Source organism: Styela clava, chromosome 4 (assembly GCF_964204865.1).
Source record: "Styela clava chromosome 4, kaStyClav1.hap1.2, whole genome shotgun sequence".
Classification (NCBI taxonomy): Eukaryota; Metazoa; Chordata; class Ascidiacea; order Stolidobranchia; family Styelidae; genus Styela; species Styela clava.
Window position 1 is genome coordinate 23,645,167 of NC_135253.1, and position 26,096 is coordinate 23,671,262.

At 37.6% G+C, this 26,096-nt stretch overlaps 1 protein-coding gene across 2 annotated transcripts in view; it reads left to right on the plus strand.

The window, feature by feature from the left end:
• Positions 1–7,308: 7,308 nt before the first annotated feature.
• The window catches only part of LOC120326695 (uncharacterized), a 28,830-nt gene continuing 10,042 nt past the window's right edge, over positions 7,309–26,096 (plus strand). Inside the window, exons 1-9 of one of the 2 annotated variants that reach the window (XM_039393027.2) lie at positions 7,309–7,446; positions 8,137–8,266; positions 15,737–15,994; positions 16,449–16,611; positions 20,117–20,209; positions 21,004–21,088; positions 23,976–24,069; positions 24,449–24,571; positions 25,288–25,461. In XM_039393027.2, coding sequence (XP_039248961.2) covers positions 7,385–7,446; positions 8,137–8,266; positions 15,737–15,994; positions 16,449–16,611; positions 20,117–20,209; positions 21,004–21,088; positions 23,976–24,069; positions 24,449–24,571; positions 25,288–25,461 — 1,182 coding nt within the window. In that variant the 5' untranslated portion in view covers positions 7,309–7,384. Of the gene's footprint in view, positions 7,447–8,136; positions 8,267–9,313; positions 9,426–15,736; positions 15,995–16,448; positions 16,612–20,116; positions 20,210–21,003; positions 21,089–23,975; positions 24,070–24,448; positions 24,572–25,287; positions 25,462–26,096 lie in introns of those variants that run through there. The other variant, XM_039393028.2, reaches the window with a different exon arrangement.

Below are 26,096 nucleotides of genomic sequence, written 5' to 3' on the forward strand. Positions count from 1 at the left end.
TCACAGTTACGGTACTAATTTTGAGCGAACAATATTATCCTTACTGACCCCGGGATGCGATATTTGCGAAGCTGATAGTTGACATTTTTATGTTTTAATTTTATATCGTTTCCGTGTTACTTTCGTATTAAATAATAATTAAAAAAACCCGCAAATTGTTGAGTATTCACGTAACTCAGCTTTGGTTTAAAACACTGATACTTAACACGTGAATAAATCAGCAATAATGGCATTTCTACGTGGTCAAAATATTATTTCTCCACAATATCCCGGGAAATTTGCATAGAATACCTTATTCACATGCCTTGCTTATCTGATTCAACGTTTCTAAATTTACAAAAACGATGTTAACACGATTTACGCAAAATTAGAAATTGAAAAATATGATGGAGCAAAAATGAAACAAAACAAAAAATTCTCACATTCATCGTTTCTGCCTGTTGGCGATAGCCGTCGGTAAATTTTACGTAACTCGTTGTAAATTTATGTTAATAAATTCCAATTTGCTTTCAATGTGCCATGTATTTGTATTAAAATAAAAGAGAATGTCCTTAAATTAGCTTATAACCTTCTTTCATTTTGAACGCCCTAAACGACGGTTACATGCGCGTTACTGAATAACAATCAGGCATTCTTATTTATCATTATTAGCGCCAACTAAAAAAGATAACATGTCGTAAAGATAAAAAAGTCTGGCGGTGTTAATTGCGCTGCAGTGATAATACACAAAATAATATCGTTTTGACGAAACCATAATGCGCGACCGTAAAACGACGGTGCTGCTTTTTTGTGGAAGAAGTTTCGCATGAAAAAAATTTCTCAAACGGAATGCGACCCATGTAAAGGGGGACGTGGGGCATTGTTTTCATTGGTATAGGATGGGGTTAACATATTTACCCAGGTTGAGAGGAAAGCCGATTCCCTGCTATTCTTCGAATTTTTGTCTTCGTTTTTAATGTCAAGATATCCCAGACTGACAGAGTAATTTAAAATAGGGGAGCCCTGGGGATTTGTAAGAGCACCTTATAAACTATGATTGTGAGAAGCCGTGGTTCGCCATACATTTAGGCCTTCTTATTACCATTGCTTTCCCCTGGATAAATATGTACCTAAATCCCATGCTATAATTAGAAATAACGGCACTTGACTTCATATTCTGTGCTATAGCTACGTTTTCTGCCTAATAGATATGCATTCTCAATAAGCATATGCTCATAGTTAGTATGCTTTCAACGTACCATTCTTCGAAACCCAAAACCGAACACGATTCGAAAAATTAAAAGCCTCAATACGGCCAATTTCGCACACGGCGCGGCCGAAGCAAAGGATTATTGCAGCATGCTCATTGCTGGAAGAGAGGCCGTGGTTCGCCACATGATTCGAACGTATGATCGGTTTCCCTCTCTCCCGGGTTGAGTGAAATTAGCTTTGTAGTGTCTTCGACCATTTTCAAGTGCGTAAAAATTTGAAATATATTTGCCCATTAGTTTAGCTCACAGGGGTGTGAAACCTTTAGTACAGGAGGGCCGGATAAAAATAACTGTGTGAGACCACGGGCCGCACTTTTATTTAACATGGGCTTTCTACTAGTTAAAATTTTTAGTTTTGGATCTTATGACATGCATTGTGCAATTCGCACAAGCTCGCTGTTAGGGCATTGTAACGTCATAGGCATAGATAATAAATTGAACTCAGGTATAGGCTTTGCAACACAAAGGAAATAAAATTACTGGCACGTACCAGATTTAACTAAATTAAAAACTTGTTTTGCGGGCCGCTCACCATTCAAAATTGGCATTTCTCCGCGGGCCGCACATTGTTTCCTTGTAGGCCGCATTTGAACCGTGGGCCGCAGGTTTCACCCTATTGGTTTAGGAGAAGAGCAATATTTCCACAAAAACACCAATAACAACAAAAATTTAGCAAAACGATTCGTTTTGTGCCCAAAATGTTTTTCTCCCAATTCATTTGTCTTTTGAGTTTCATTTTGCAGAATGCATGCATCATAGAGAATGCGAAGGGGATCCCAGAGGCGAATATTGTCATGTCAACCCCGATCGCAGGGACTTCGAATATTAATGTGGTATTTGTCAAATATCTGAGAAGTACAAATACGAGTTGAGTGTATAAAGGAAGAATTAGTCCAAAGGTAACTAACAGAAGATATGTAATGTATAACCTAAAACAACAGAAATATTCACAGAAACCTTTTCGTTTTGTCTTTCAGGACCATCGCTAATGCCCATGAGGCACTCAAATGTGCAAAGAGAAAGAATCACTGCGTTAAAACAAACGAATTTGATAATTTAGCTAAAATTCAAACAATAAATTGTTTCTCAGAAAATATAATTGGTCATTTTGTAAGCGTTGCATTGGAAATATAGAAGGGATAGGGTTGCTATTTCGGGCCAGATTTGAAATCCCAGGCTAGGGACCATCTATTCCAGGGATAAATAAAAAAAACACACAAACAAAATATTATAAGCAGTCATGTTTATTTCCTACTGACGCAAAAACATGAGAGCTTCGAGATTGTCACCCTCAAGTAGTTTTTTTTAAAAATGCACACTCAGCCTCAACTGCTTCATGCAACTTCCCATGTTTCCTTGGGTCTCCCCACTTGTCTCATATATCAGCATTTCTTTCTCAGCCGGCTGCTATCTTTCTATCTATTTATTCTTGTGGGTCTGTGCCACATATGTAATGGGTTTTATGAACTTCGTAATTTGTAATTTGGCTAATTTTTCGGTGGATGGCAGTGTTGCAGGTACATGACCTCCTTCCTGAAATAGGTAAATTATGAAATTATATTCAAAATAGCCCTGGCATTGGAATTGAAAAAAAGTCGAAAATCCGGGGATCGCAACAGCAAATTGATAGGGTTTCAAAAACAGTCTCTGATTATAGTTGGAATGGGTGCACGTTAGGATAGAATTTACATATTTATCCAGGGGGAGAGGATAGCTGATAAGACGGCATAACCTTATGGCAAACCACGATTTCTCGTAAATGTCGGGTATGGGATTAGTTAGTTACCGTATTTGTTTTCGGAAGCATGGACTTAAGTAAGAACAACATTAGAATTTCTTTACATCTACCGGTATTTGTTTCTGTTTCTGGAAAAAGTTTACTATCTAGTGTAAAACACCAATGTCACCAGTGGCGAAACCTCCAGCCAAGGATTAGAAATTTATTACCGGGTCACTGATTGAATTTGGTGTTCAAAGTGCGCCATCGTGGTTATAACTTGAAGTCGCAAGGCATTTTTCTGAATTTCTGGCAAATGTTGTTCACTTTCATTATTGATCGAAATGATATAATGAATTATACAATGCTAGGTTAAATATTGTTTTCATAAAGTTTTTATAATTTTATTTTTTACAGAGAGGCCAACGGCTGACATAAGAAGACAGTGTGAACCGCGGCAAGTTTGAAATCTTGAAAACCTACTGAAGCGTTACCGAACGACCTTAGAAACCGACGTAGCGTGGGGTCCATCGTTATTGTTGTGTTTTGTTTTTGTTTTTCTTACGATTTGTTTTGTTTTGCTGATTTAGACTATGTCATATTCAGCTAAAAAAATGATTAGATCCGTCTTGAGTTATCTTCGTACCGCATGTCTGGGATTGTTGAGATATCGAATTATTCTAAACTATTCTGCTATTGTACCGGTATCTTTGTGGCTGTGACCAAATACAGAAATACAAATATTCGTACACAGATAAGCAGATAGATCTGTACGGTAGATCTTGTGTTTTTACTGCGCGTTATGTCCAGTATTGTAGTGAGAATTTAGCAGATTGTTGGGTATAATGAAGTAAACGGTTTCATCTGACCAACTTGGTCACCAAGGTAGTTCAACTATAAGATAATAAGGAGAGAAGTTGCATGCATATTTAAATAATCAGTGTTAAACTATGTGAGCTGCGCATCTTTTCATGTTGAATAATCAAAAAAATCGGCAAATTCTTGATTAAATACAAGCGGGTGACTGAAAACAAGGGTCATTGATGAGATCTCTTCTATATGTTTAACAATTAAAGTCTAAACAATATAGTGTTTTGTGTTTCTCAGCATTGAATTTTTATGTTTTCCAAAAACGTCTGTTTGCCGCAGAAGGTAATTCTTTACAGACGCATTTAGTTCAAATTAAACTCACTCCAGCACTTAATTTCCAAAAGAGCAGGTATGCTGAATACTGGAATAGGCTACGACGTTCCGCACGAGACAGATTCTGAGAGAGATTATTACTGGCTCGGCGGTGTGGCGCATCGTGCTAAGTGTTAGGAATACGCTCGCCACCGCATCTCTGATTACCCTTCGTGGGATCGCAGGTTCGAATCCCATGCGGGGATGATCATGTGTCAGAGGATTGCTGGACTCCTCGCCGCCGTAGGGTGGTTCACGTAACCGCAGGTCGGTTACGGCTTCTCCTTCCTCCACCATCAAATCCATGCTTCCGAAAACAAATACCTGGCTAACTAATCTCATACCCGACCTGGACTGGTAACCGGACGTGGTTCGCCATATGATTAAGCCGTCTTGTCGGCTTACCTCTCCCCCGGGATAAATATGTAAATCCTAATCCTGTATTATTCTGAAAAAAATTTATTTTCACTACCAAATTATGTTCTTCCTTGGCAATATTTAAGCAGTTACTTATCAGTATTGGCATAGTAGGAACAGGTAGTAGCAGACTGTGTGGGATACAGAGATATAGTTGTTGATATGGGTTAGTATAAGATTTTCATACATATCTCGTTGTGAGGTAACCACCCTACCGCAGAATTCCTCCAGCGTTCTTTGAACTTTTTTTATCATGTCTTACTACTTTAGAACTTGACATGGCCAAATTTTTTTTTAAGATTGAATTTTGGTTCTATTCCGGTGACGATGGGTCTTACAAATTTGATCAATAATTTTGTTCTATCATAAGTTAGGGTTAGGCCATAATTTTATTGCTATTTTCCTTATCTTAGTTCTATTACATGTTCAGAGACTAGCCAAGTCAGTACAGCACGCTATCCAAATTCCAAGATTGTCCCAATAAAACAAGGAGTAGTTGGTTTAATAAAACATACACTCCATGTGTCTCCCAAATGAGGGGTGTCTGGCACGACGACAGATACGTCATATCGCACCATGCTTGTCTCAATAAAAATCTAAATTAATCGCGTGCGTCATGTGACCAAACTTGCCGTTTTTTGCTAAAAACTCTTAAATGCCACCGTAGAAAATTTTTTTCTTCAGTTAATCGGATTCTTTTTTCCAGAGGAATTCAATGATGACGTTTTTAGATTGCCTTTCTTTGTAGTTTTTTGCGCAACTTCATTATACTGTATTTTTACCAATATTGAGGGACAATCAGGTGCAGAAGTCTCCCCTATGGAATAACTGGGACTTGATATTAACTAACTGCCATTGTGTCTTGACTTAATTATTACCTCATACACCCGCATGTAAGCCGAGTTTAAAACTTAAAAAGAGGTTGCCAAACTAAGGGGTCGGATGTTACAATTTAAAAGGTAAGGAAGTTTTAAATTCATTTCAGGGTGAAGAGAGGGGTGGAAAACCAATACTGGTTATTGAGTAGTGACACCCATGATTAAGATTTACAACGAGATAGCTATCAGAGACCGCTGACTTATCGATCTAGCGGCGTGTATCCTTCCATTTGAATCAATAGTGACACCGCGTGTCCCATCACTAATTAATTAATAACTCGCTAATTATACAACAGAATTCATCCAAAATCAATAGGCTTCCGATCAGAGATATGATGAATGCACATGCACAAGTTGGAGCAGATTGAAGATTTCGTGAGATATCGCGATACGAAAGTGTCTAACAAACAAGCACATACCGGTACCTATCAACGTACTTACCGATCATGATCGATAAGTAATATTCGGAATCATTTTTTAACAACTGTGCTGCGTGTCTCGAGCCTTTATTAAATGCATCATTAGAGTTCCCAGGAGCTTTTGGCGACACTATTGTATTGTCGGCTTCTCCTCATGTCTTTGTTGGATCCTAATCTCAAGCGCCTCCGTGGGTATAGAAATGTCACAAAATAGGTCTGAGCTCTGAGCTTTCATTCTGGAGGCAAAATGGGGAATTTTAAAATGAGTAAAGGATTGTATTTAAAAAGATTTGGAACCACTGCACTAAGCCATATCACCCATTAAAGTAAGATCCAATTCCCACGTCCCTTTTTTGAACTCAGTGCATACTACCGATTTTATGCACTCTCTATATTGTTATTGAACTCTTATAAAACAATACGAAATAAATAATTGTGACGCAGTGGTACTTGAGAAAAATTCCCTACGTCAAAAGATACTTTTCATATTGTTGTTAGACACTTGAGTTTTATCTCGAGAGGTGTGTGAACAAGAAGAACCTATAAAGCATGGCCATACATAATTGAGTATGATATTTTGACCTTATATTTGTGCCATGTTTGTTCAATTTAATAGTATATTAGTTTTTCAATAAGACATAGCAAGGCCCTTGAATTGCTTTTTATTTTTTGTAATAAATCGTAAGAAGAATTCTGGATTGTTTTGTTTAGTTATGGCATTGTTAGAGATAAGACAGATTGTTTTGTTTGAGAATTGAAGATGGAGGCCATTGTTTTCGATGTGTGAAAAATTTTATTTATGTCGAAATTTCGGTACTCCCGTAGTATATGTACCAGGTTAGGTCATACTTTCATTCCGATTTCCGTATTTTAGTTCTAATACGAGTTCGGGTACTGTCTGTGTTAGCAAAGTGAATATACCTCCTGCCCATAGGTTTCAGTCCATTTACACATCTTGATGTAAAGTAGGTAGGCAAACAAAATTAGTTACCTCCATATTGATACACACACCAATTTTTGTACCTGTGTATCATGCCAGTGTTTCCCAATCAGGGAAAAATATGTTATTTTTGAGTGGAAATTACAGAAATATTACTTTGTATTCAGTATAGTTGCACTAATATTGTTCAGCAGGGATGGCTAAAACCGAATAATGTAGTGTTCTGAATAAATCCTAAAATCATCGTTTCGAAAATGAAACATTGAATATGTTCTGAAAGAGAAATTCTTCCTGCGGCACCAACTAGTTATCCCTCTTCAATTTTTTTGTGCCGATGGATACGTAAAATGCAAGGGTATTCTATCAAGAATAAACATGACTATTCTGAGTGATTCAAGAGTTTTCTGTGGAAGAAATATATTATATTTGTTTTAATGTGCAGCAAGAATCTTGAATTCCATAAAAAAAAAATTCACTAATTTCTATTTTATTGTTTCACAGTTTAAAGTAATCTTGTCTAAATGATTACCATGTTGCGTCGGAACGATATTTGACTTCAGTGTTTCTTCGAAGACATCAGAATGAAAATGGATTTGGTTCTTGATCTTGATAATTTTGATTCACAAGAGGCTGAGGGATCGAGGTAATAAATATATATGAAAACTTTGGGCGCTTGTGGTGTCCTAGCGTTTAAAGCGTTATTGAACATAACCGCATTGTCATGACGGATTAAACATCTCTGGTCCTAATCCCACGCCTCCAGGCCGCAGCCTCACATTCAGGATGCAATAAATCGCGAGCGGGGAAGGTTTCAGTCATGATATTGGTATATATCAGGGCCTGCTTGAACAGGGCTTAGTTTTAATAAATAAATTTAAAGTTTTCCATACTGAAAGATAGAAGAAGTCACTAGGAAGTGGCTCAGTGGTGTGGGTGTGTGGCGTTTTGTGTCGAGCATTAGGATCCTGCTTGCCACCGCACCTGCTCTGATTACCCTGTATGGGTTCGAATCTGGGGATAGCTATGTACAAAAGGATTGCAGGACTTCTTAACAGCTGGTTGGTTGCAACTTCGCTTTGATCATTTCCATGCTTTCCTCTGGGATATTTGTAAATCCTATCTTTAAGCTAGCAATTTTATCCTATTTTATTAAACTCCCCTATCATTCTTCTATCGGGAGTGTTAAAATTAAAAGGACAATGCCAAACCATAGAGAGCCCTGCCTTTTGATGAATAGTAGTTTCTTACCTAGTAGCAGATTCTTGTACAAAACCTTGTTCAGCCTAAAGAAGTGATAAACAGCTCAAAAATAATATTATTAACTTATCTCTAGGTATGTTCTTACAAGTCCACGATCTCTGGAAGCTTGCGCAAGGATGAGAATTCGACCGGTTCAACTTCTACCCAAAACTATCGATGAATTTGTGGAAGAAAACCCTGGAAAACCACTGCCTTTGCTGCAGGTATGAATAAATTGCTTTGAAGTGTATAGGATAGAATTTACATATTTAACCCGGGGAGAGAAAAGTTGATAAGACGGCTTAATCATATGGCAAACCACATCCTCTCACCCGGTCACCAGGCCATGTTGGGCATGGGATTAGTTAGTCAGTTATTTGTTCACGTGGATGGACTTGAAGATGGAGTAAGCCGTAACCGTCCAGCGCTTACGTAAACCACCCTATGGCGTTCAGCAATCCTCTCGCACATAACCATCCCACTTGGGATTCGAACCCACGCAAGGTAATCAGAGGTGCGCTGGTAAACATATTTCTATTGCTTAGCACTATGCGCCCACACCGCCGAACTGTGCAGGATAATCCGAGTTGCGAAGGCAAGCCTGTTCCTTGTGTTTATCACGATGCGCCTTCAATTTGGGCCAGTTGAATGTATTGCATCTTATATTTATTAAATTATATTTGAAGTGCAGAACAGGCGTTTTATTAATGGCTCTAGAGTTAGAGGTCAGACTAAGATTTTCATGGGTAGAAATTCTGAATTGCCTGGAGTGCGATCTTTTATTGCTGATGAAAAGGGTAAAAAAATTTCCTAATACTATAAAAAGTGTTGAGTTTACTATGTGTTCTTAACAGTGTATTAATAAATGATTGCATAATTTATGCTGCAGTTTTACTTTTCGAAATATGATTTAGCCAGAGTAAATTTTTTTTTTGATTATTTTTTAATTTTTCCAGATATAGGATACCACTATATAAATTACATTTCCAAGGCTTTTAGATAATAACATTCTTTCTTTATCTTCCCAACTCTGTCAACCGCTCATAGTTTTGGTTCCAAACAAAAGCATTCAGGATTGAATAGTTTGGATTATAATAATCACAACGTATTCAACAAATTGTTTTTCGTTGATACAAGATGTCAATGCAGTGAATTAGGAATGATGGATTAGTACATTTGTTATCGGGGTCAGTGTAGAACGGATGAGAGGTTTCGATGTAGATGAAATCAAAAATTGATATTTTTGGAAGCTCTGACTTTTGTGTTACAATAGGGCTTGTAAACTAGTGTTCATGACTTTGCGTTGAATATTTTTGAATAACAATGTTAAAACTGGCAAATAAGAAATCTGAGGTTGTAAGAGATAGTATATCCTGGCATCAGGTAAGTTGAAATAGATGGTGTAACTGCATTTTCAAAATCTTGGGATTAGAAATGCTACGACTTGAACTACTATAGAATAATATATGGATATTTCTCCTGGGGGAAAGGGAGGATTATTTGATGACTTAATCATATATGGCCAATCATGTCTTCTCGGTTATAACTCCATGTTGGGTAAAGGTATAGTTAACGAATTATTTATTTTCGATGCTTGGACGTTAACGCAGAGAAAGCTGCAACTGACCACTCCATGTCAGCAAGGAGTCCAGCAATTCTCTTGCACATAATTCCCCAGAACGTGTTTGGGTGTGATTTCTCTATTGTCCATGCATTTATCCTCAATCACCACAATTATGTATGGCCCTTTCTTGTTCCAGCATGTCTCCCTTTATCAATAATATATGATCTATACACATAATTTGAGTTACAGTATATACTAAGATTATCATTTATTTATAATTGTAGACTAAGATGGTATTTTTTTCTGTAAAATTTGCACGATTATTTTGCGAAGCAAAGCATTCGCTCCGATATTTGTATGGTTCTGTTAAGATGTGTTTTTTTTTATGTGGAATTGACACGAGGCAAGATTTTAGGAATTCTAGTGAGAACAAGGAAGTACTTTTTTTGAGATATTTGCTCTAAACAAGGTCAGAAAAACTCACTCAAAAAACTGAAGAGTGATAACAGAGCGAAGCTACGGGCTATGCCGACTAAAATGCCAGGATCTACTGACACTAGAATTATAAAAGACAAGCTATAAAATGTATAAACTATTCATATACAGATATACATCCTGAAACTCCAACCTCGCTGTTCTCTCTTCTATTAATAATGTATTATTGGTTAACAGATCTGGAATTGAATTTATCATTTATTTATAACTTTTACTGTATAATTTAGCACAGTTGCCTAGCCCTATACGCTATATGCTTGGATGAGAAGTCTGGTTGTTTGTATATATAGGCCCTAGAAATATGAAAGTTCTCAGAGGTAATAATATTGTGTATGCTCTAAGCAGAAACACCCCTGTTTTTTCCAAAAGTGTAGATGCTTAAGCTTTGTTCAGGGAGGAAGTCTAAACACAACCTATTCCATTTAATGTTATAATAATCTGCAGTGTTTCTTGTACTGTTGGGAACGTCCAACAAGGGGGGACCGGAGATAATGTTTTAAAGGGGCGTGAAGCCGTGAAGTTAATTAGAAATAAAATTATAGTAGAGCTGATAAGAAGTCTTAATCCTCTGCGAGGCATGCAATATACTTATCTGCAGACTAGTTCAGAGCAAACGGAAGATGTAGATATAGTAATATCTCGTAAAAAATGCAATTCATACAAGATGTGTTGAACCATGTGTTCAAATAGTGAATCCCTATATTTTACTGTGTACCTGTCTGGACCCATTTTCATAGCCGATGTGAAACGTATTTGGCTATGGCCCTTATGGGTAACCTTGAGAACATCAGTCTTTATTTATTTAGGGTGAAGCAAAATGAAACTTCAAATGATTATTTATGGTTTGAGTAAATACAGGAATATTGTAGATATTTGCTCAGTTAGCAAGTTAGGATATTGATTCCATATTTATCACTGGGAGAGGAAAGCTGATAAGACGACTTACTTATATAATGAACTGGGACATCTGATTACCAGTCAATGTCTGATATCGTTTTGAGCAAAATTGCAAAATAACCCAAGATAACTCAGAGAAGACTGAAGGGATTCAAAACTTTAAGAACGGGTTCTCTTTTATATCAAACTCACTCACTGGTCCCCTCATTTTAACCATTCAGAACTTATAGTTCCAAAAAACAAGATTTGTGTTTACTGATCACCACAACATTCCAAGGAAGTGTTCCCACTGGTGATGCTCTATATTAGCGGTTCCCAACCGAGGGCGCACTAAGCGGGACACAGATCAGTTGGAGGGAGCCACAATGCTAGGCGCGAAACTGATTTTAGTTTTCCTTTTACAAGAAAACTTCTAGATATTTCACATGGTGTTTTTACTCTGTTAAGCATGAATTGTTTGAACATAATGAGATTTGGAATCTACCAATCAAAATAGCACTACAAATACTGCTTGAATGATAACAGGGAGCCACAATGATAGGCGCGAAACTGATTTTAGTTTTCCTTTCACAAGAAAACTTCTTGTTTCTTGATAAGGTATATTTCACATGATGTTTTTACTTTGTTGAGCATGAATTGTTTGAACATAATGGGATTTGGAATACGCCAATCAAAATACCACCATAAATACCGCTAGAATGATAAACAGGGGGCCATGAGTGCTAAAACCCTCTGGCAGGGGGCCACGAGCCATTTAAGGTTGGGAACCACTGCTTGCCCAAAGTATTTTTCAGAGTTGAATTGAAAGTGCAATCTTGTTAAAGATTAATGCAAAATATTTCAACAAAACGTATTTGGTTAAAGGGGTGACCGTACATTTGAACCCACGTACATTTGAACCCATGCGTATATCCACGGGTTCAATCTATATGCGGGTGCTAAAACCCATGGGTTAGGGTTAGTATGGGTTCAAATATCCGCAAAAAAAAAAATTCCATAGATGCAATAGCATACAGGTGCAATTGTCATGGGTTCAAATGTACGTGGGTTCAAATGTAATGGAACCGGTTAAAGGTACCCTTGAGAAACATCAGTCTTTATTTAATCAATGTAAAGTAAAATGAAACTTTAAATGGCGATTTGAGTAAATACAGGAACGCTGTACATAATTGCTCAGTGTAAATAGTTAGCAAGTGGGGATAGTAAATATAGATTTATTAAAGGAAGAGGAAAGCTGGTAACTCTGTTGAATCAGGCAGGGATTAGGACGGAGAGTTTACCTTTTGACTTTATTCTTTAGGCCAGGGGTCACCAAACTTTTTTGACCGCAGGCCGGGTATGACTCAAACTGGGTTGAAACGGGCCGGATGAATATTTTTGTCAATGCAATAAAATAAATTCACAAAAGTTGGGAAATTCATCCTATTTATTTAACAATATATATTCTACATTTCTGAAGACTTGAATATTTAATTCTATCTATATCGCAGAATATAGATCAAGAACATCCTAGGAAAACAAATATACAAGATTTCTATATCTAGACAACTATCCTGAGTTTAGCTGTTATCAAATCGTTGCTGTCATGAATTAGGAATGTTACAAAATCGGCTTCACGTCTGCTTAGTACAGTTACGCCGTGTTGGAATACTGCTACTGCTGAAAACGACTACGGACTGCCTGCTGTAGCTTGGAATTCCATGAAATTTTGACATAATTTAGATAAAATAAACAACATATCTGGTATTTAATTTTTGCATTAGCGCATACATTTCTCAGCTTTCGACGCTTTTAAAAATTCCGCCTCCCCCTTTTATACGTAGTGCAAATTAAACTATCATGCACAACTTCAGCGTTTATTTGCGATGATCTTTCGGCGGTGTCAATGACCGTTGCCAGAATAAAATCCCGAAATAGTCTCAATATTAGTGAATGACCTGTGTTATTTTTTCATATTTATTACAGTTCTTATCGAAAAAGTAATACAATCCTTATGAAAATAATTGCCCTGTCGGGCGGTATTAAACTTATTTATTAAAGTTATTCTTGACCGTTTTTTATAAACTTGGTATTGTCTTCCTATTTTTACTCAGATCTATCCACTGGCGCAGTTTTTATTTAAATCGGATGAACTTTATTTTTTTTGTAACATACTACATGAATATCCGCCTTTTGAGCAGTACAAAAGTTAGTGTGACTTATGAAATTGGAGCAGTACGCGAGGGATTATAGTACTGTTAGCGCAAAATGCACATTCAACATTTATTTTAGCACAAGAAACGTAAACAGTTTCGTCGAAAGCACGCGCCACGAGTGTACAAGTGCCTCTTTCGCAGAAAACGTTGCGTACCGGTAGAGAATTTTAGCCTATTTTTTCACAGCTATTTCTAGACTAATTTTTTATTACTACTATTAAAACTACAACTCCTAAGGATGCAAATGATAGTTGACTTATTTGATTCATACTTAAATTTCCGAAACACAATCAAAAACTAACGAATAGCATTCAAAGTCGCAAAAACGAGGTATTGTTTACAACCACGACTGGAAATCTGTCAGGATGACAAAAGTTATCTGAGCTGAGATGCAAAGAGGCTTTTTATTACGTCACGTTTTTTTGCATCTTGCTGATTAGTCAATGTTACGAAATAAACAAGGAAGACGATGTTAGGGGAAATCTTCCTTGGAAAAAAATTTAGCCATTTTTGCGTGTTATTGCGGGCCAGATAAAATGATGCCGCGGGCCGCTTGCTTAGAGCCATGTTCTTATAAAAGTACAAATGCAGCCCATTAAAGATTGATACAAAATATTTCAACGAAGCGTATTTGGTTACAGATAACCTTGAGAATACCAGTCTTTATTTATTCAACGTGAAGCGAAATGAAACTTTAAATGATTATTTAGGATTTAAGTAAATACGGGACGTCGTCGTAGATATTTGCTCAGTTGGGAATCACTGATAGATGGAATGCCTATGCAAATATTGAGCTTGAGGGAAGCCTGGGTATTTTATTATTACTATCGGTTATAGGCTTGATGGCTTAGTGTAGGTAAAGTTTCTGTAGGAAAATATTTCTGTGTTTGTCAGAGGTTTGAGTAGAATAGGATTTATGCCAGAGAAGGGAAAGGTGATTACTTATCGATCTTAAGATCGGTAAGTATATTGATAGGTATTTGTCTGTATGTATGTCTGTCTGTCTGTGTGTGTGTCTGTTAGATGAACGCGATATCTCGCGAATGCGAGGTTGAATCTGCTCCAAATTTTGCATGTGCATACATCATATCTCGGACCAGAAGCCTATTGATTTTGGGTTGATTATGTCCTATATTTAGCAAGTTATTAAAAATTAGTGATGGGACACACGGTGTCACTATGGAGTAAGAGCGCTGTTTCGAGGGATCCCCTAACTTTCGATCGATAAGTCTTCGGTCTCTGACCGATATTCTCGTTTATTTGTTGGTGTAATAGATGTAATGTCTATGCAAATATAGGGGTTGATTGATTTTTGATTGTTATTTTTTGTTGAGACGTCATGGTTTAGTGGTTGGGAAAGCTAAGATACAATTTTCTTGTTTATCGTTTGAACCGATAAGGTGATAGGATCACTTGTGAAACTAGGGTCTTTATCCTGCGCTCTCGAAGTATTTGTACCAAGATGACGCACAACCTGAACCCTATCCTGATACACATACCATGTTCAGGCTGTGCGCCATCTTGGTGCTCCCTTTATTCTAGTTGCCTATCTATTCGGGTATAGAGATGGTCGGTAATTTATTTATATCAGATAAATGTTTAAATTAAAATGCCTATTAAAAATAATATTACTGTTAGTCCCGCTTTCCACAATACTGTATTTGGGCTGATGTACATGGTAGGGGTCGTACCTAAAAACCGCAATGCCCATGGAGCAGGGACAACAGTTCTAATATACTGTTGCGCTAAAGTAGTAGCCATTGATGTTACAAATCAGCTCCCACAGTTTGCCCCATCTATAGGATTTATTTGGATAGGACTTATTTAGGATTTAGGATTTGGATTAGGATTTTATTAATTAGGGATAACAAAGCCGATAAGACGGTTTAATCATATGTCGAACCACGGCCTCTCGTCTACTTACCAGTCCATGTCGGGTATGGGATTAGATAGCTAGCCAGTTATTTGATTTCAGACTTGATGGTTCAGGAAGCTGTAACTGTACAGCGGTTACATTGACTACCATATTACTGCAAGCAGTCCAGTTATTCTCACGCACAAATTACCTCTACAGCATTCGAACCTACGCAGGGTAATCAGGTGTGTGGTGGTGAGCATATTCCAAACTGCTTGGCACAATGCATCACACTGCCGAGACTATGTTGGAGTCACAGTTTAAAAATCTTGTGTTCAAATCCCGGAGCTCCCGGAGTATGTGCACCAAGATGGCGCACATTATAAACACAGTATGTGTACCAGGTTCGGATTCAAGTTGCGCGGCATCTTTTGCACATACTTCGGGAGCTCCCAAATCCCAACCCTTTTATTCCAACCCGGATGTGATTGATCGGTCTATGCCAGTTTCAAATGTGATCGAATATTTGATTTGTTTCTTGACACCCTTGCTAAGAACCTAAACTGACTCATCAGTATTTATTTCTTCACCCCCCTTGGGATAGTCTAACAGAACATGATAAATACAATAATGTGAACAAAATATTTTATTTAAAAAAACAATAGGTAACATTGCTTCTATCTTTCAGGTGTTCCACGACAACCACGAATTAAAAAGAATTGAACTCCTCCAGAGGTGCAAAGAGATTAGGCAAACTATAATCATGGAAAACAAAGTGCAAAGTAAGAAGGATAATTCCTCAAAGATTGGCAGTACGAAGATAACGCCACGAAGTAAAATTTTACCGCAAATGAAGTCAGAGAAAGCGTCTTCGAAAGAAACATTATCTCAATCTAAAAGTGTTGGAAATAAGCTTGACCACGATGAAAATAATAATCCAGAAGAGGTCAGTAGAGTGTTTTTTTTTATCTATGGGAAGTTTTTACATTCACCTCCCTCACTCCTCACATCCTATGCAAAGCCACAGCTATGGAATTAGTTAGCCAGCAGAGGTATTCGATTTAGATGCTTGTTGGTGTCGTAACCGACCAGTGCTAATGTGAACTACTCCATGGTGGTGAGGAGTCCAGCAATTCTCTCGCGAATAATTATGTATAAAATTCAAACCTGCGAAGTGCGAACTCATGGGTAATCAGAGGTGCAGTTGCAAGCGTATTCCTAACAGTTAGCATGATATTTCATACCCGATCACAACGATATTCAGGCAAAGTGTTGCCCCTGTATGTCCACGTTTCAGCACTTGCTTATGTAAATCCATATTACAACCGATTTACCATTAGAATAAGCCATCTTATCACTTTTCTCCCCCTCATAAACATCAAAATTCTATTTACACAAAGGTGAACAACACATATGAGGTCATTCCAACGATACCAGACACATCACCAAGAAATCCTAAGAAATTACTGAAACAGTCGTTAACACCACAAAAGTTTGGTCAACGTCTGACTCCAAGACAAGGGGCAAATTTTGTGAAGTCGAAAAGCAGATCAGAGGCCAATCGTAAGTCTTAACTTGTACATGTAAAGTGGTTATTTAGATATAAAACTTTAAGCAAATGATCCAAGTAAGCATAAATATGGAGCGAGTTTCATACAATTGTGGAAGGTCTTGACCTGTATTTTGTCATCATATTCGAAAGAGCTGAAAATTCTGCCTCACACATGTAACGTCAGTGACCCTATTACCGCCACCCTTGAATAGTGATATCTCAGATTGCCCTCGTCGCTTCGAACTAAACTTTGCCACAATAAATAATGGTTTATCGCACGTTATAAAATATCTAACTGGCTAACCAATATGCGAAACTAACAACGCCACAAGCTTCAAGGCAACTAAAAGTCACAGTGGCGTTAATTGGCACCATGTATTCTATTACCGCCACCTAGATTCACTCCCAGAAAAGTTGGGTTAACAACTCGTGATGATGTTGTTGAAAATGTAATTTATTATGAATTATTTCGAATAATAAATAAAACATATTTTTTTTATTATAAATATAACGTTAAATTTCAACTCAATAACTGTAAACTCTAAAATAACAACAAAACATAGCTCAAATATGACATAAAACGTTGGCATACAAATTGATTTGCGCTCCCAAAGTATGTATACCAGGATGGCGCACAACCTGAACCCTCACCTGGAACACACACTGTGTTCAGGTTGTGCGCCATCTTGGTACACATACTTTGAGAGCTCCACTTGATTTAAGGTGAACACAATTATAATTATCGCAAAGTTAAAAGTAGCGCATCGTGTTATCAAATTTAAAACGCACTTGCTTCAAAAAAAATTATTTGTAGAATAGCTAGATTTATCTTTTTTCGTGAAATTATTAACGTTAAAAATGTGTATCAAAATGCACTCAATATTTACCTTTTATTAGTTTTTAAAGTCATACATTTTTTAATTTAGCTTACATTTAGAAACAAAAATCACTCGCAATCCATACAAAAAAATTTTTGGCTGTAGTGAAAATTTGTTGGCATGCATTTGGGACATGTCCAATTTGGACATCCGATAGTATCGCAACCAACCCACAATATTTGTTCCTCTTGAGATATGTTATTTCAATTCCTGTCGCAAATGTGACATTCGTTATTGCTGTCCCAGTCAATCTTTGTTTTTTTGAGATAAGAAGAAGATGATGTGTGTGCATTTTCCGTAGCATTTTCCGGGGGTTTAATTGTGCGCTTTTTTTTCAAGTTGTTTTTTTCAATCATTTTTTGCTGGCACTCGAGATCTTCAGAAATTTGATTAGCTGTCAGTACTCGCGCTTTTGTTTTTACGCGAAGGGGTCGTTTTCTGTTTTTTGGGATGAAATCCTTGGGTGGTGTGAAAACATCATTCAGCTCTGCTGGCACCAGACCAAGAGTGACGAATACGTGCTGTTGACAAGACGACTCATTTTCTTCATCCAGCTGAGTTTGAGTAGCAATTTCGTTTCCTGTTCTTATTTTTTGTGTAGATGAATTTGCAGATAAATCTACATCAAGATCAGCCCAAGGCGTTCCTTGGAATACTTTAGACTTGTTGATGGCATTAGGATTAAAAGGGAAAATGCCGCATGCTTCAAAACCCCTTACGATGTTGTGCATGGACATGCTCTTTTCAAACGGAATTTTTAAAATTCTAGGCAGTTCCTTTTTTGCTATCCACAGTGCACCACGAATGGCTTGGCCGGTATTTAGAAAAGTGGTTATATTAGATTTCAAACTTCTGTAAACGGCGACGTCCAAAGGTTGACACACATGCGTGGTATGGGGCACTAATGCCATTAAAATTACATTCTCCCTTTGAGCAGCCGCTATGAGTTCTTCCGAGTGATGGGACACATAACCATCTAATAAAAGTAGAACTGGATTATCTGGGGTCCTATCTGATGGAATATTTTTAATAAATAATCGCTCAAACCATTTCAGCATCAATTCACAGTCCATGAACCCGGAATCCGATTTTGCATATACAGCGCCATGAGGACCGTTTCTGGCGTAATTTCCTCCAGGAAAACTTTTTGAAAAAATAACAAAGGGGGAAAGAGCATGTCCTGTGGCATTTACCGCACAATGTATCGTGACACGCTCGCGAGAAGCTGCCTGGCGGTAATACGTGTGTGGCGAGAACGAGCAGGAACAATCACTTTTTGAGCTTTTTTGTTAAGATCGAGCATAGATTCGTCGCAATTATAGATTCGAGAAGGTTTAGAGTGAAAATCAAATTTGTCCATGACCTCTTTCAGTTGTGTAAAATAATCCCGCAAGTCTTCTACTATTATATCGCTTACTCTTGATCTATCGAGCATATCCTGTCGTCGAAGGCGGAAATCAAACCTTTATTTTGCTCTACTTTTAAAGCCTTGCCACCACTTCCGACTGGGACCATTTTTGCCAAATAAATTTTTACCACTCTTTTTATCAACCGCCCAAGCATATTTTTTAACAATGTCTATAGTGAGTGGAAAGGCTCGCTTGGCCAGATATTCAATATACCACATTGGAGAGCCTTCGTATTTTTCACTAATTTTGGTCGGAGGCCCAACTCTGGCATTCAATCTAACTTTATCGTTCACCCGATCACTTAAAGTTTTTCTAGGCACTCCATATTTTTTTGCCGCACCTTTTATACTCATTTTGCTGACCTTCACCGCCTCATATGCCTTCTTCATTTCCTCACTATTCTTCCAGTTGATTCTCTTCCCTGCGTATCTAGGTTTTCCCATCCTTCCAAGTTAATTTGGTTCAACACAATTTGACTTTCGTCCAAAGTTTAATTCCCTGAGCAACGTTCCTATTACAGCCACCCCTTTATTTTTTAAAACGGCACGATTTTCAGCTTATATTTTGGTTTAACGCAGTGGAAGCTCCTTTTTCAAGAACAACAACAAAAACAAACAACCCTGCCAGGCTCAAACCCTTTGGCATACGACTGTTTCCCGCCAAACTGCCAAAGTTGGCCGAGCGTAAAAAGCACACCCCATTACCGCCCCAATTTTTGGGTCAGGGCCATTTCAATCTGGCAACGGCCTTCGGTGAGAAATGGAATTAAAAATAATCCACTAGATGTCACGAACATGCTTGTGTTGATTGAAACCGTGTGCGTCATCATGTTTTTCAGATACCGTGCGTTAAAAGTGGGCAGGCAGAGTTTGCGGCGGTAATAGGGTCACTGACGTTAGGTCGTTGCAGAAGACAATACAATTTCAATTGCCTTTGATCTGACAGCAATGGATATTCGTCCGCAACTCTCAACTAAAGAGATGCAATGGATTTTTGATTGAAATCAATCATTAAAGATCGATCAGGCTCTTTTCATATTTTTGCGGACCCCTGTGCAGTCATCACAGACCCCCAGGGGTTTGCGAACCCCGGTTTGGGAAACCTTCAGTAGGCCAGCAAGTCCACCGACTAGCTCATAAAAACAACAACCTGGTACTGCATATCGATACATTCAAAACTCCAGACATTGTTGCTTTTAATTTTATTATATTGTTTGTTTTGTTTTACAGTGGAAGAACCTTACATGATTTCCACACCAGTTGCAGCAAAACACAGCAGTTCAAGAAAAAGTTTGGAAAGAACCGGGAGAAGTATGTTAGGAGGTAAGTCGTTATGGAGGGGGAACTCCGATGAATTTCCTGTTTTGTCTTTCTCTCTAGTGCCGTGATTCTCAAACTTTCAATATACTTAGTGAAGGTCTCTACTTGTGGCCCTCAGATATCCGTAATGTGTGGCCCTCCAGGGATTGAAAAGGGGCCAATTCAAGGAATCCCGCTCTAATTGAAGCGCTGAAATTTGTTTCCAAGAACTTGTTTTGTATAATACACTACCCCTTAGCCAATTTCCTGAGAGTCCATATTAAAAATAATTAGGCTATTTACTCATTTCAAAATAAATATCAGAATCTGAAATATGTGTCTCCATTATCATACATTACTATATTACAATAGCACTGGATAATGGGTCAAATATTATTTGACATTCTCGCTTGGTAAAGCTACTTAAGCTTTTGTTCCGTCATAGTTTGTTTTTCTTCGCCATTGTTCAGCCATAATGGAATTTAGAATTTGTTATTTTTACTTCATAATTGAAAGTGAAAATCACTATTGAATTATTGTCGAACACTTCTAAAAGCTTTTATCAACCGACCATTCATCGAATTTACTATTTTAGAATGAATAGAGAGAATCAAAAGTCTACTATAGGGCTACATTACAAATTGGATTTTGTAAAGTAAATTTTTTCCTAAATTTTTTTTTCCGCTTTGCCAAGGTTCGGACAAACTGGTAACAGAACGGGAGTGCATGGTTCATCGTGTGCTTATGCTATCAGCTTTCCTCTCCCATGAGATAAATTTGGAAATCATATCTAAAATTTAATCTACCTTTGCATACAGATTCTTCATCACTGAGATCCCGGTCTCTCTCAGATCGACATTGGCAGGATAGAAAGCGAAGTCGAAGCTTAGACTACTCAAAAGTGTAAGTTTTCCAATTTTTGATTCTTTTCAGATGAGAGTTGACAGAAATAAAGTTTACTCCACCTTTTCCACTCAGGGAGGAGGATAGGATAGGATTTACATGTTTATCTCGGGGGAGAGGAAAGGGTTAAGACGGCTTAATCATATGGCGAACCACGGCCTCTCGTCTGGTTACCAGTCCAGGTCAGGCATGGGATTAGTTAGCCAGTTATTTGGTTTAGGAAGCATGGACTTGATGGTGGAGGAAGCCGTAACCGACCAGCGGTTACGTGAACCACCCTACGGCGGCGAGGAGTCCACCAATCCTCTCGCACATGATCATCCCCGCATGGAATTCGAACCCACCAACCTGCGAAGCCACGAAGGGTAATCAGAGATGCGGTGGCGAGCATATTCCTAACGCTTAGCACCAGGAATGGCCAATTCGAATTAAGTATTCGAATGTATTCGAATATCTCGTCATTCGAATATCGGAATTCACGTTCATAAGAATATCGGATATTTGTGTGACGTCACACATTTTCGACGCCGCTTTCAAGACGTTTCCGTTGAATGAAAACATTCTCGATAGAAACTTGCGCGTGATTGTTTTCATCACTCATCAGCGTAACGTGTTATTTAGGCCCGTAAACGCCTTTACGATTGTGTTATTTTCTCTAAAACGAAAATTTTCCACAAATTTGTTCCACGATAACGATAACATTTATTTTATTTTTGTAGGCGCACGGAATTGTGAATCTGGTAAATACGTTCATCGGCGGCGAGTTTCTAAAGACAACGCAACTTTTTGATTGAAAAGCGGCAATTTAAAATACTGAAAATAAAACCGTAAACAATATAAGTTTTATTGAGGCCCGCAAAAATTTAATAAAAGGTTTTCTAGGCAGTGAAAATTGCAAAATTTCGTGTGTCTCTGGCACACATTATGTTTGGTCGGCGTTTAGAAACATATCGTCACTAATTGAGGGCGGGATTTGCCTGATTATCCATTACCTCAAATTGCCGTCGAATATTTTCGTATTAACACGATACAAGGTTTGAAACGCGACTTTTTCCTGGGTTGTGAGGATGTATATAATATAATTAATCTAAAGTATATTCAATCAATTTTATTGTGATGAAATAAATTTTACTCTGAGATATTACAGCATATTTATGGATTTTTCGAACGGTTTTATCTAAAAATAATCAGAGTGGCAGCATTTCGATCGAGCGAAGTCACTGTTAACAAGTATATCTAAATATTTGCCGAATTCGCAAAATACGGATCAAAACAATATTTAATCGGGCAGTTTACCTCGCGTTTTTATTTTTATGACCGCGGATTGCAATGGTATATAATAAGACTGGTGAGGATTTTATTTTGTCGACGCAACCGCAGGTTAAATTGAAGACAATTAAATTAATAAAGCAAGACATTTTAAATATGCCCGTGTCGGTCACGAATTCATCACTTTGCACAACAGAAAAATATATATTCGTTGTTATATTATTTGTTGTAAAAGTCGACTCTTTTAACAGGTGGCATAATCGAGGCGATGAATATGAATTTTTAATTTACTGCTAAACTTTATATGTATATTCATTGTATGCAATGAATTATACTCTACACTTAACAGGATTTTATATAATTATTTGAGATTTTTCTTACGGCGATAACGAGTTGGCAAGATTGCAAAAACACGTATTAAAATTAAATACATCAGGCAGTTTATCTCGCAATTTTAGGTCACAGATCGCCGTGGACCGAATAGTAATGTTTTTTTTTTGACGTAAGAAGAAGCAACCGCGAGTTACGTTGGACACATTAAATTAATATATAAAAATATTTTAGAATCTCGTAGTTGTCATGGATTGAATATTTTACGTAACAGGATGATCATTATACGCTGAAAAGACGGCTCTTTTAACGAGCGCGTTACAGGCGGCAATGGGAATTTCCGATTTCGAAAATCCTGGCTGCGCGGCTGGCAGTTTCACATAAATTAATATACAAATATACTGGTGGGTAGTAGAATACTCTAGGCTTAAATATTAGAATTTTTAAAGGCATAATGGATTTTTGATTGTTGTTGCCTGTATTGCAAATAAATTTTATTACTCTCAGAAAATATACACAATTATCTGAATACAAATAGTATTTTTGTCAATAGACTTGACTATTATCGTAATATCATGGTACCACTGATAGAAAGCGTCAGTCAACTTCTTGGCTATCTTTTCATATGGTCATTTGTACAAATGAATAATTTTAATAAACTGACTGTGTCACAAGTTGCTATTATTTTTATTGATAGCTATAAACTTTGTGTACATATACTGATGGTTTGTGGCTTTATTCTGATATTTCTATTGAAGCTTATTTCCTAATTTACTGGGTTTTAATCAACTAAAACAATAATGTGTTATTTTCGATTTTAGAATGTATTCGGAATTCCAGATTCGAAAACATTATTTTAGAATGTATTCGGAATAGTTTAGTATTCGGAAATGGCCATCCCTGCTTAGCACGATGCGCCACACCGCCGAGCCCGAGGAGTTGAATTGTTTTTAGGAACAAACTTTTGCTTTGTGTCTCTCGTTAAGAATACACTCGTCACCGAACCTCTGATTACCCTGCTTGGGTTTGATGGGCTCCTCGTTGCCGTAGGGTGGTTCACATACTCGCTGGTCGGTTACGGCTTTCTCCACCATCAAGTCCATGAATCTGAAACAAATAACTGGCTAACTAATCCCATACCCGACATGGACTGGTAACTGGTCGAGAGGCCGTGGTTCGTCATATAATTAGGCCATGTTATTAGCTTTCCACTTACCTGAGATAAGCATGTAAAATCCTATCCTCCTATCTTTGCGTCTGTATGTATTTTTCTTGTTTGTCATTTCAGGAAGCCTTTCAAGGGTGCAGATATGGAACTGGCATCATCAATGAAATTTGCAAGCTCGCAATTCATGAGCGGTTGTTCTACACCACAGAAACAGGTTTGACTTTCTTTACATCCTAGGAAGGCTAGGTCAGAGGTCAAAGGTTACAGAGGTTTAATAGACCTCAGTCATTCAAAACCCATCCCACGCGGATGAAATAAAAGGGCCAAACCAAAACAGAATTAACATTAGCTTTTGTAGGGACTGTGGTCAGAAAACAAATGTAATAGTGTAAGAGCATTTTGGATCGAATAGTAAATTATTCAAATCGCCGGCCGACAGCGGTTGAGCGAATTCCTATTTTTTTTTATTGAAGCCTCATTTTTACTTTTCTTTGGAGCTTCTCAAGATAACCCCAATGCTTAGCAATAACTAGAATGCTAAATAATACAGTAAAAAATGTAAAAATCAACCCTTTTATCGTTACTTTTTACAGAAAGATCAAAAAATCTTGGAAGTCATGAAAGATAAAAGGAAACAGCAGGAGAACGAGGCGAGAAAAATTAGTGAAAAACAAAAAGAGTGGGTGGATGAGAAGAGAAAAGAAGAGAAAAGAAAAGTGAGTATAATCATATGTTGGGGAGCTGCAGATTCATCTGTTTTCATCATTTTTTGAAATCGTTGCGTGGCTATACTCAAGCAAAACAGCAGCTGCCGAGTTTTTACGCTGTGATAATTCCCACATGTTCAGTTGCTATTCAGCAACACTTCATTACAAATATAAAATAAACAATAAAATTTACTAGAAAATAAGATCATTTTCAGGTTTTTGTTGTAAAAATGAGCGACCCAAGGGAATTATTAAGCAACCCAATTCTGGGTCGTTACCCATAGTTTTAAAAACACTGCTCCAACCTTACATCCTCGATGTCCGATGTGTCCCTTGTGTTTTGTAGTGCTGTGAAAATTAATATAATGCTTGAAATATCAATACTCTCGTAGTGTGTGTACCAGGTCAGAGTTAGGGAGCGCATAATATTATTCCAATTTTCCTTATTTTAGTTTAATTTCAAGGTTGGGGACTGTCTGTGTTAGCCAAGTGAATACACCCCCTGCCCATAGGTTTCAGTCCCTTTACACAACTTGATGTAAAGTAGGCGAACAAAATTAGTTACCTCCATATTGGTAAACACATTTCAGGAGCGCCGAAATATTAAATATATCCTGAAGTTTAACTGACTTTGATAAATACTTATACTGTGTGCCGCCCAGTCCTTACGAAGAGACTTTATATTTCCCTGTTGGCAAAAATAATTTTCTCTTTATTTCTCTTAGCTCCAAGACCAGCTTGAAAAAGATCGAAGTCTTCGGCAATCTCATTTGGAGTGGGAGAAGAGAATGAAAGAGAAAGAGGATAGAAGAGTGAGAGAAATAAAGAGGAATGAGCAAGAGAAATTAACGTTGATTGAAGAAACAGAGAAACAAATTGAAAGAAAGAAAAAGGAACAGGTGATGATTATGTATCATAAGAATGATTAGTTCACTGATATGGAAAATACTGTTGATGTGTCAAAGACCAAAATACTCCATTTGTCTACTTATACTACGACTCAGTGGTGTGGCGCATTGTGCTAAGCGTTAGGAATGCACTCACCACTGCACCCATGATTACCCTGTGTGGGTTCACAGGTTTGAATACCATGCAGGGATAGTTATGTGTGAGAGGATTGCCAGACTCCTCACCGCTGTAGGGTAGTTCAGGTAATCGCTGGTCGGTAATGGCTTCCTCCGCCTCCAAGTCCATGCTTCCGAAAACAAATAATTGGCTAACTATTCCATGGACATGGACTGGTAACCGGTCGAGAGGCCTCTGTTCGCCATATGATCGAGTCGCCTTCTCGGCTTTCCTCTCCCCCGGGATAAAAATGTGGATACGCTTCTATTCATCAGCAAGTTGAACTTCCAATCCTTGGTTTAATTTCAGCCATTTATCTGGGACTTACTGTGGGCCCTATGAAAACTACGGGAATACATTTCAAAAATTCTTAGTCCCATACTTTGAGAAACACTAGCTTACACTAGGCTACAAATAATGAGGCGAAAGTATGTTCTATTAAAAAACATGTTGGAAATACGTGGTTGAG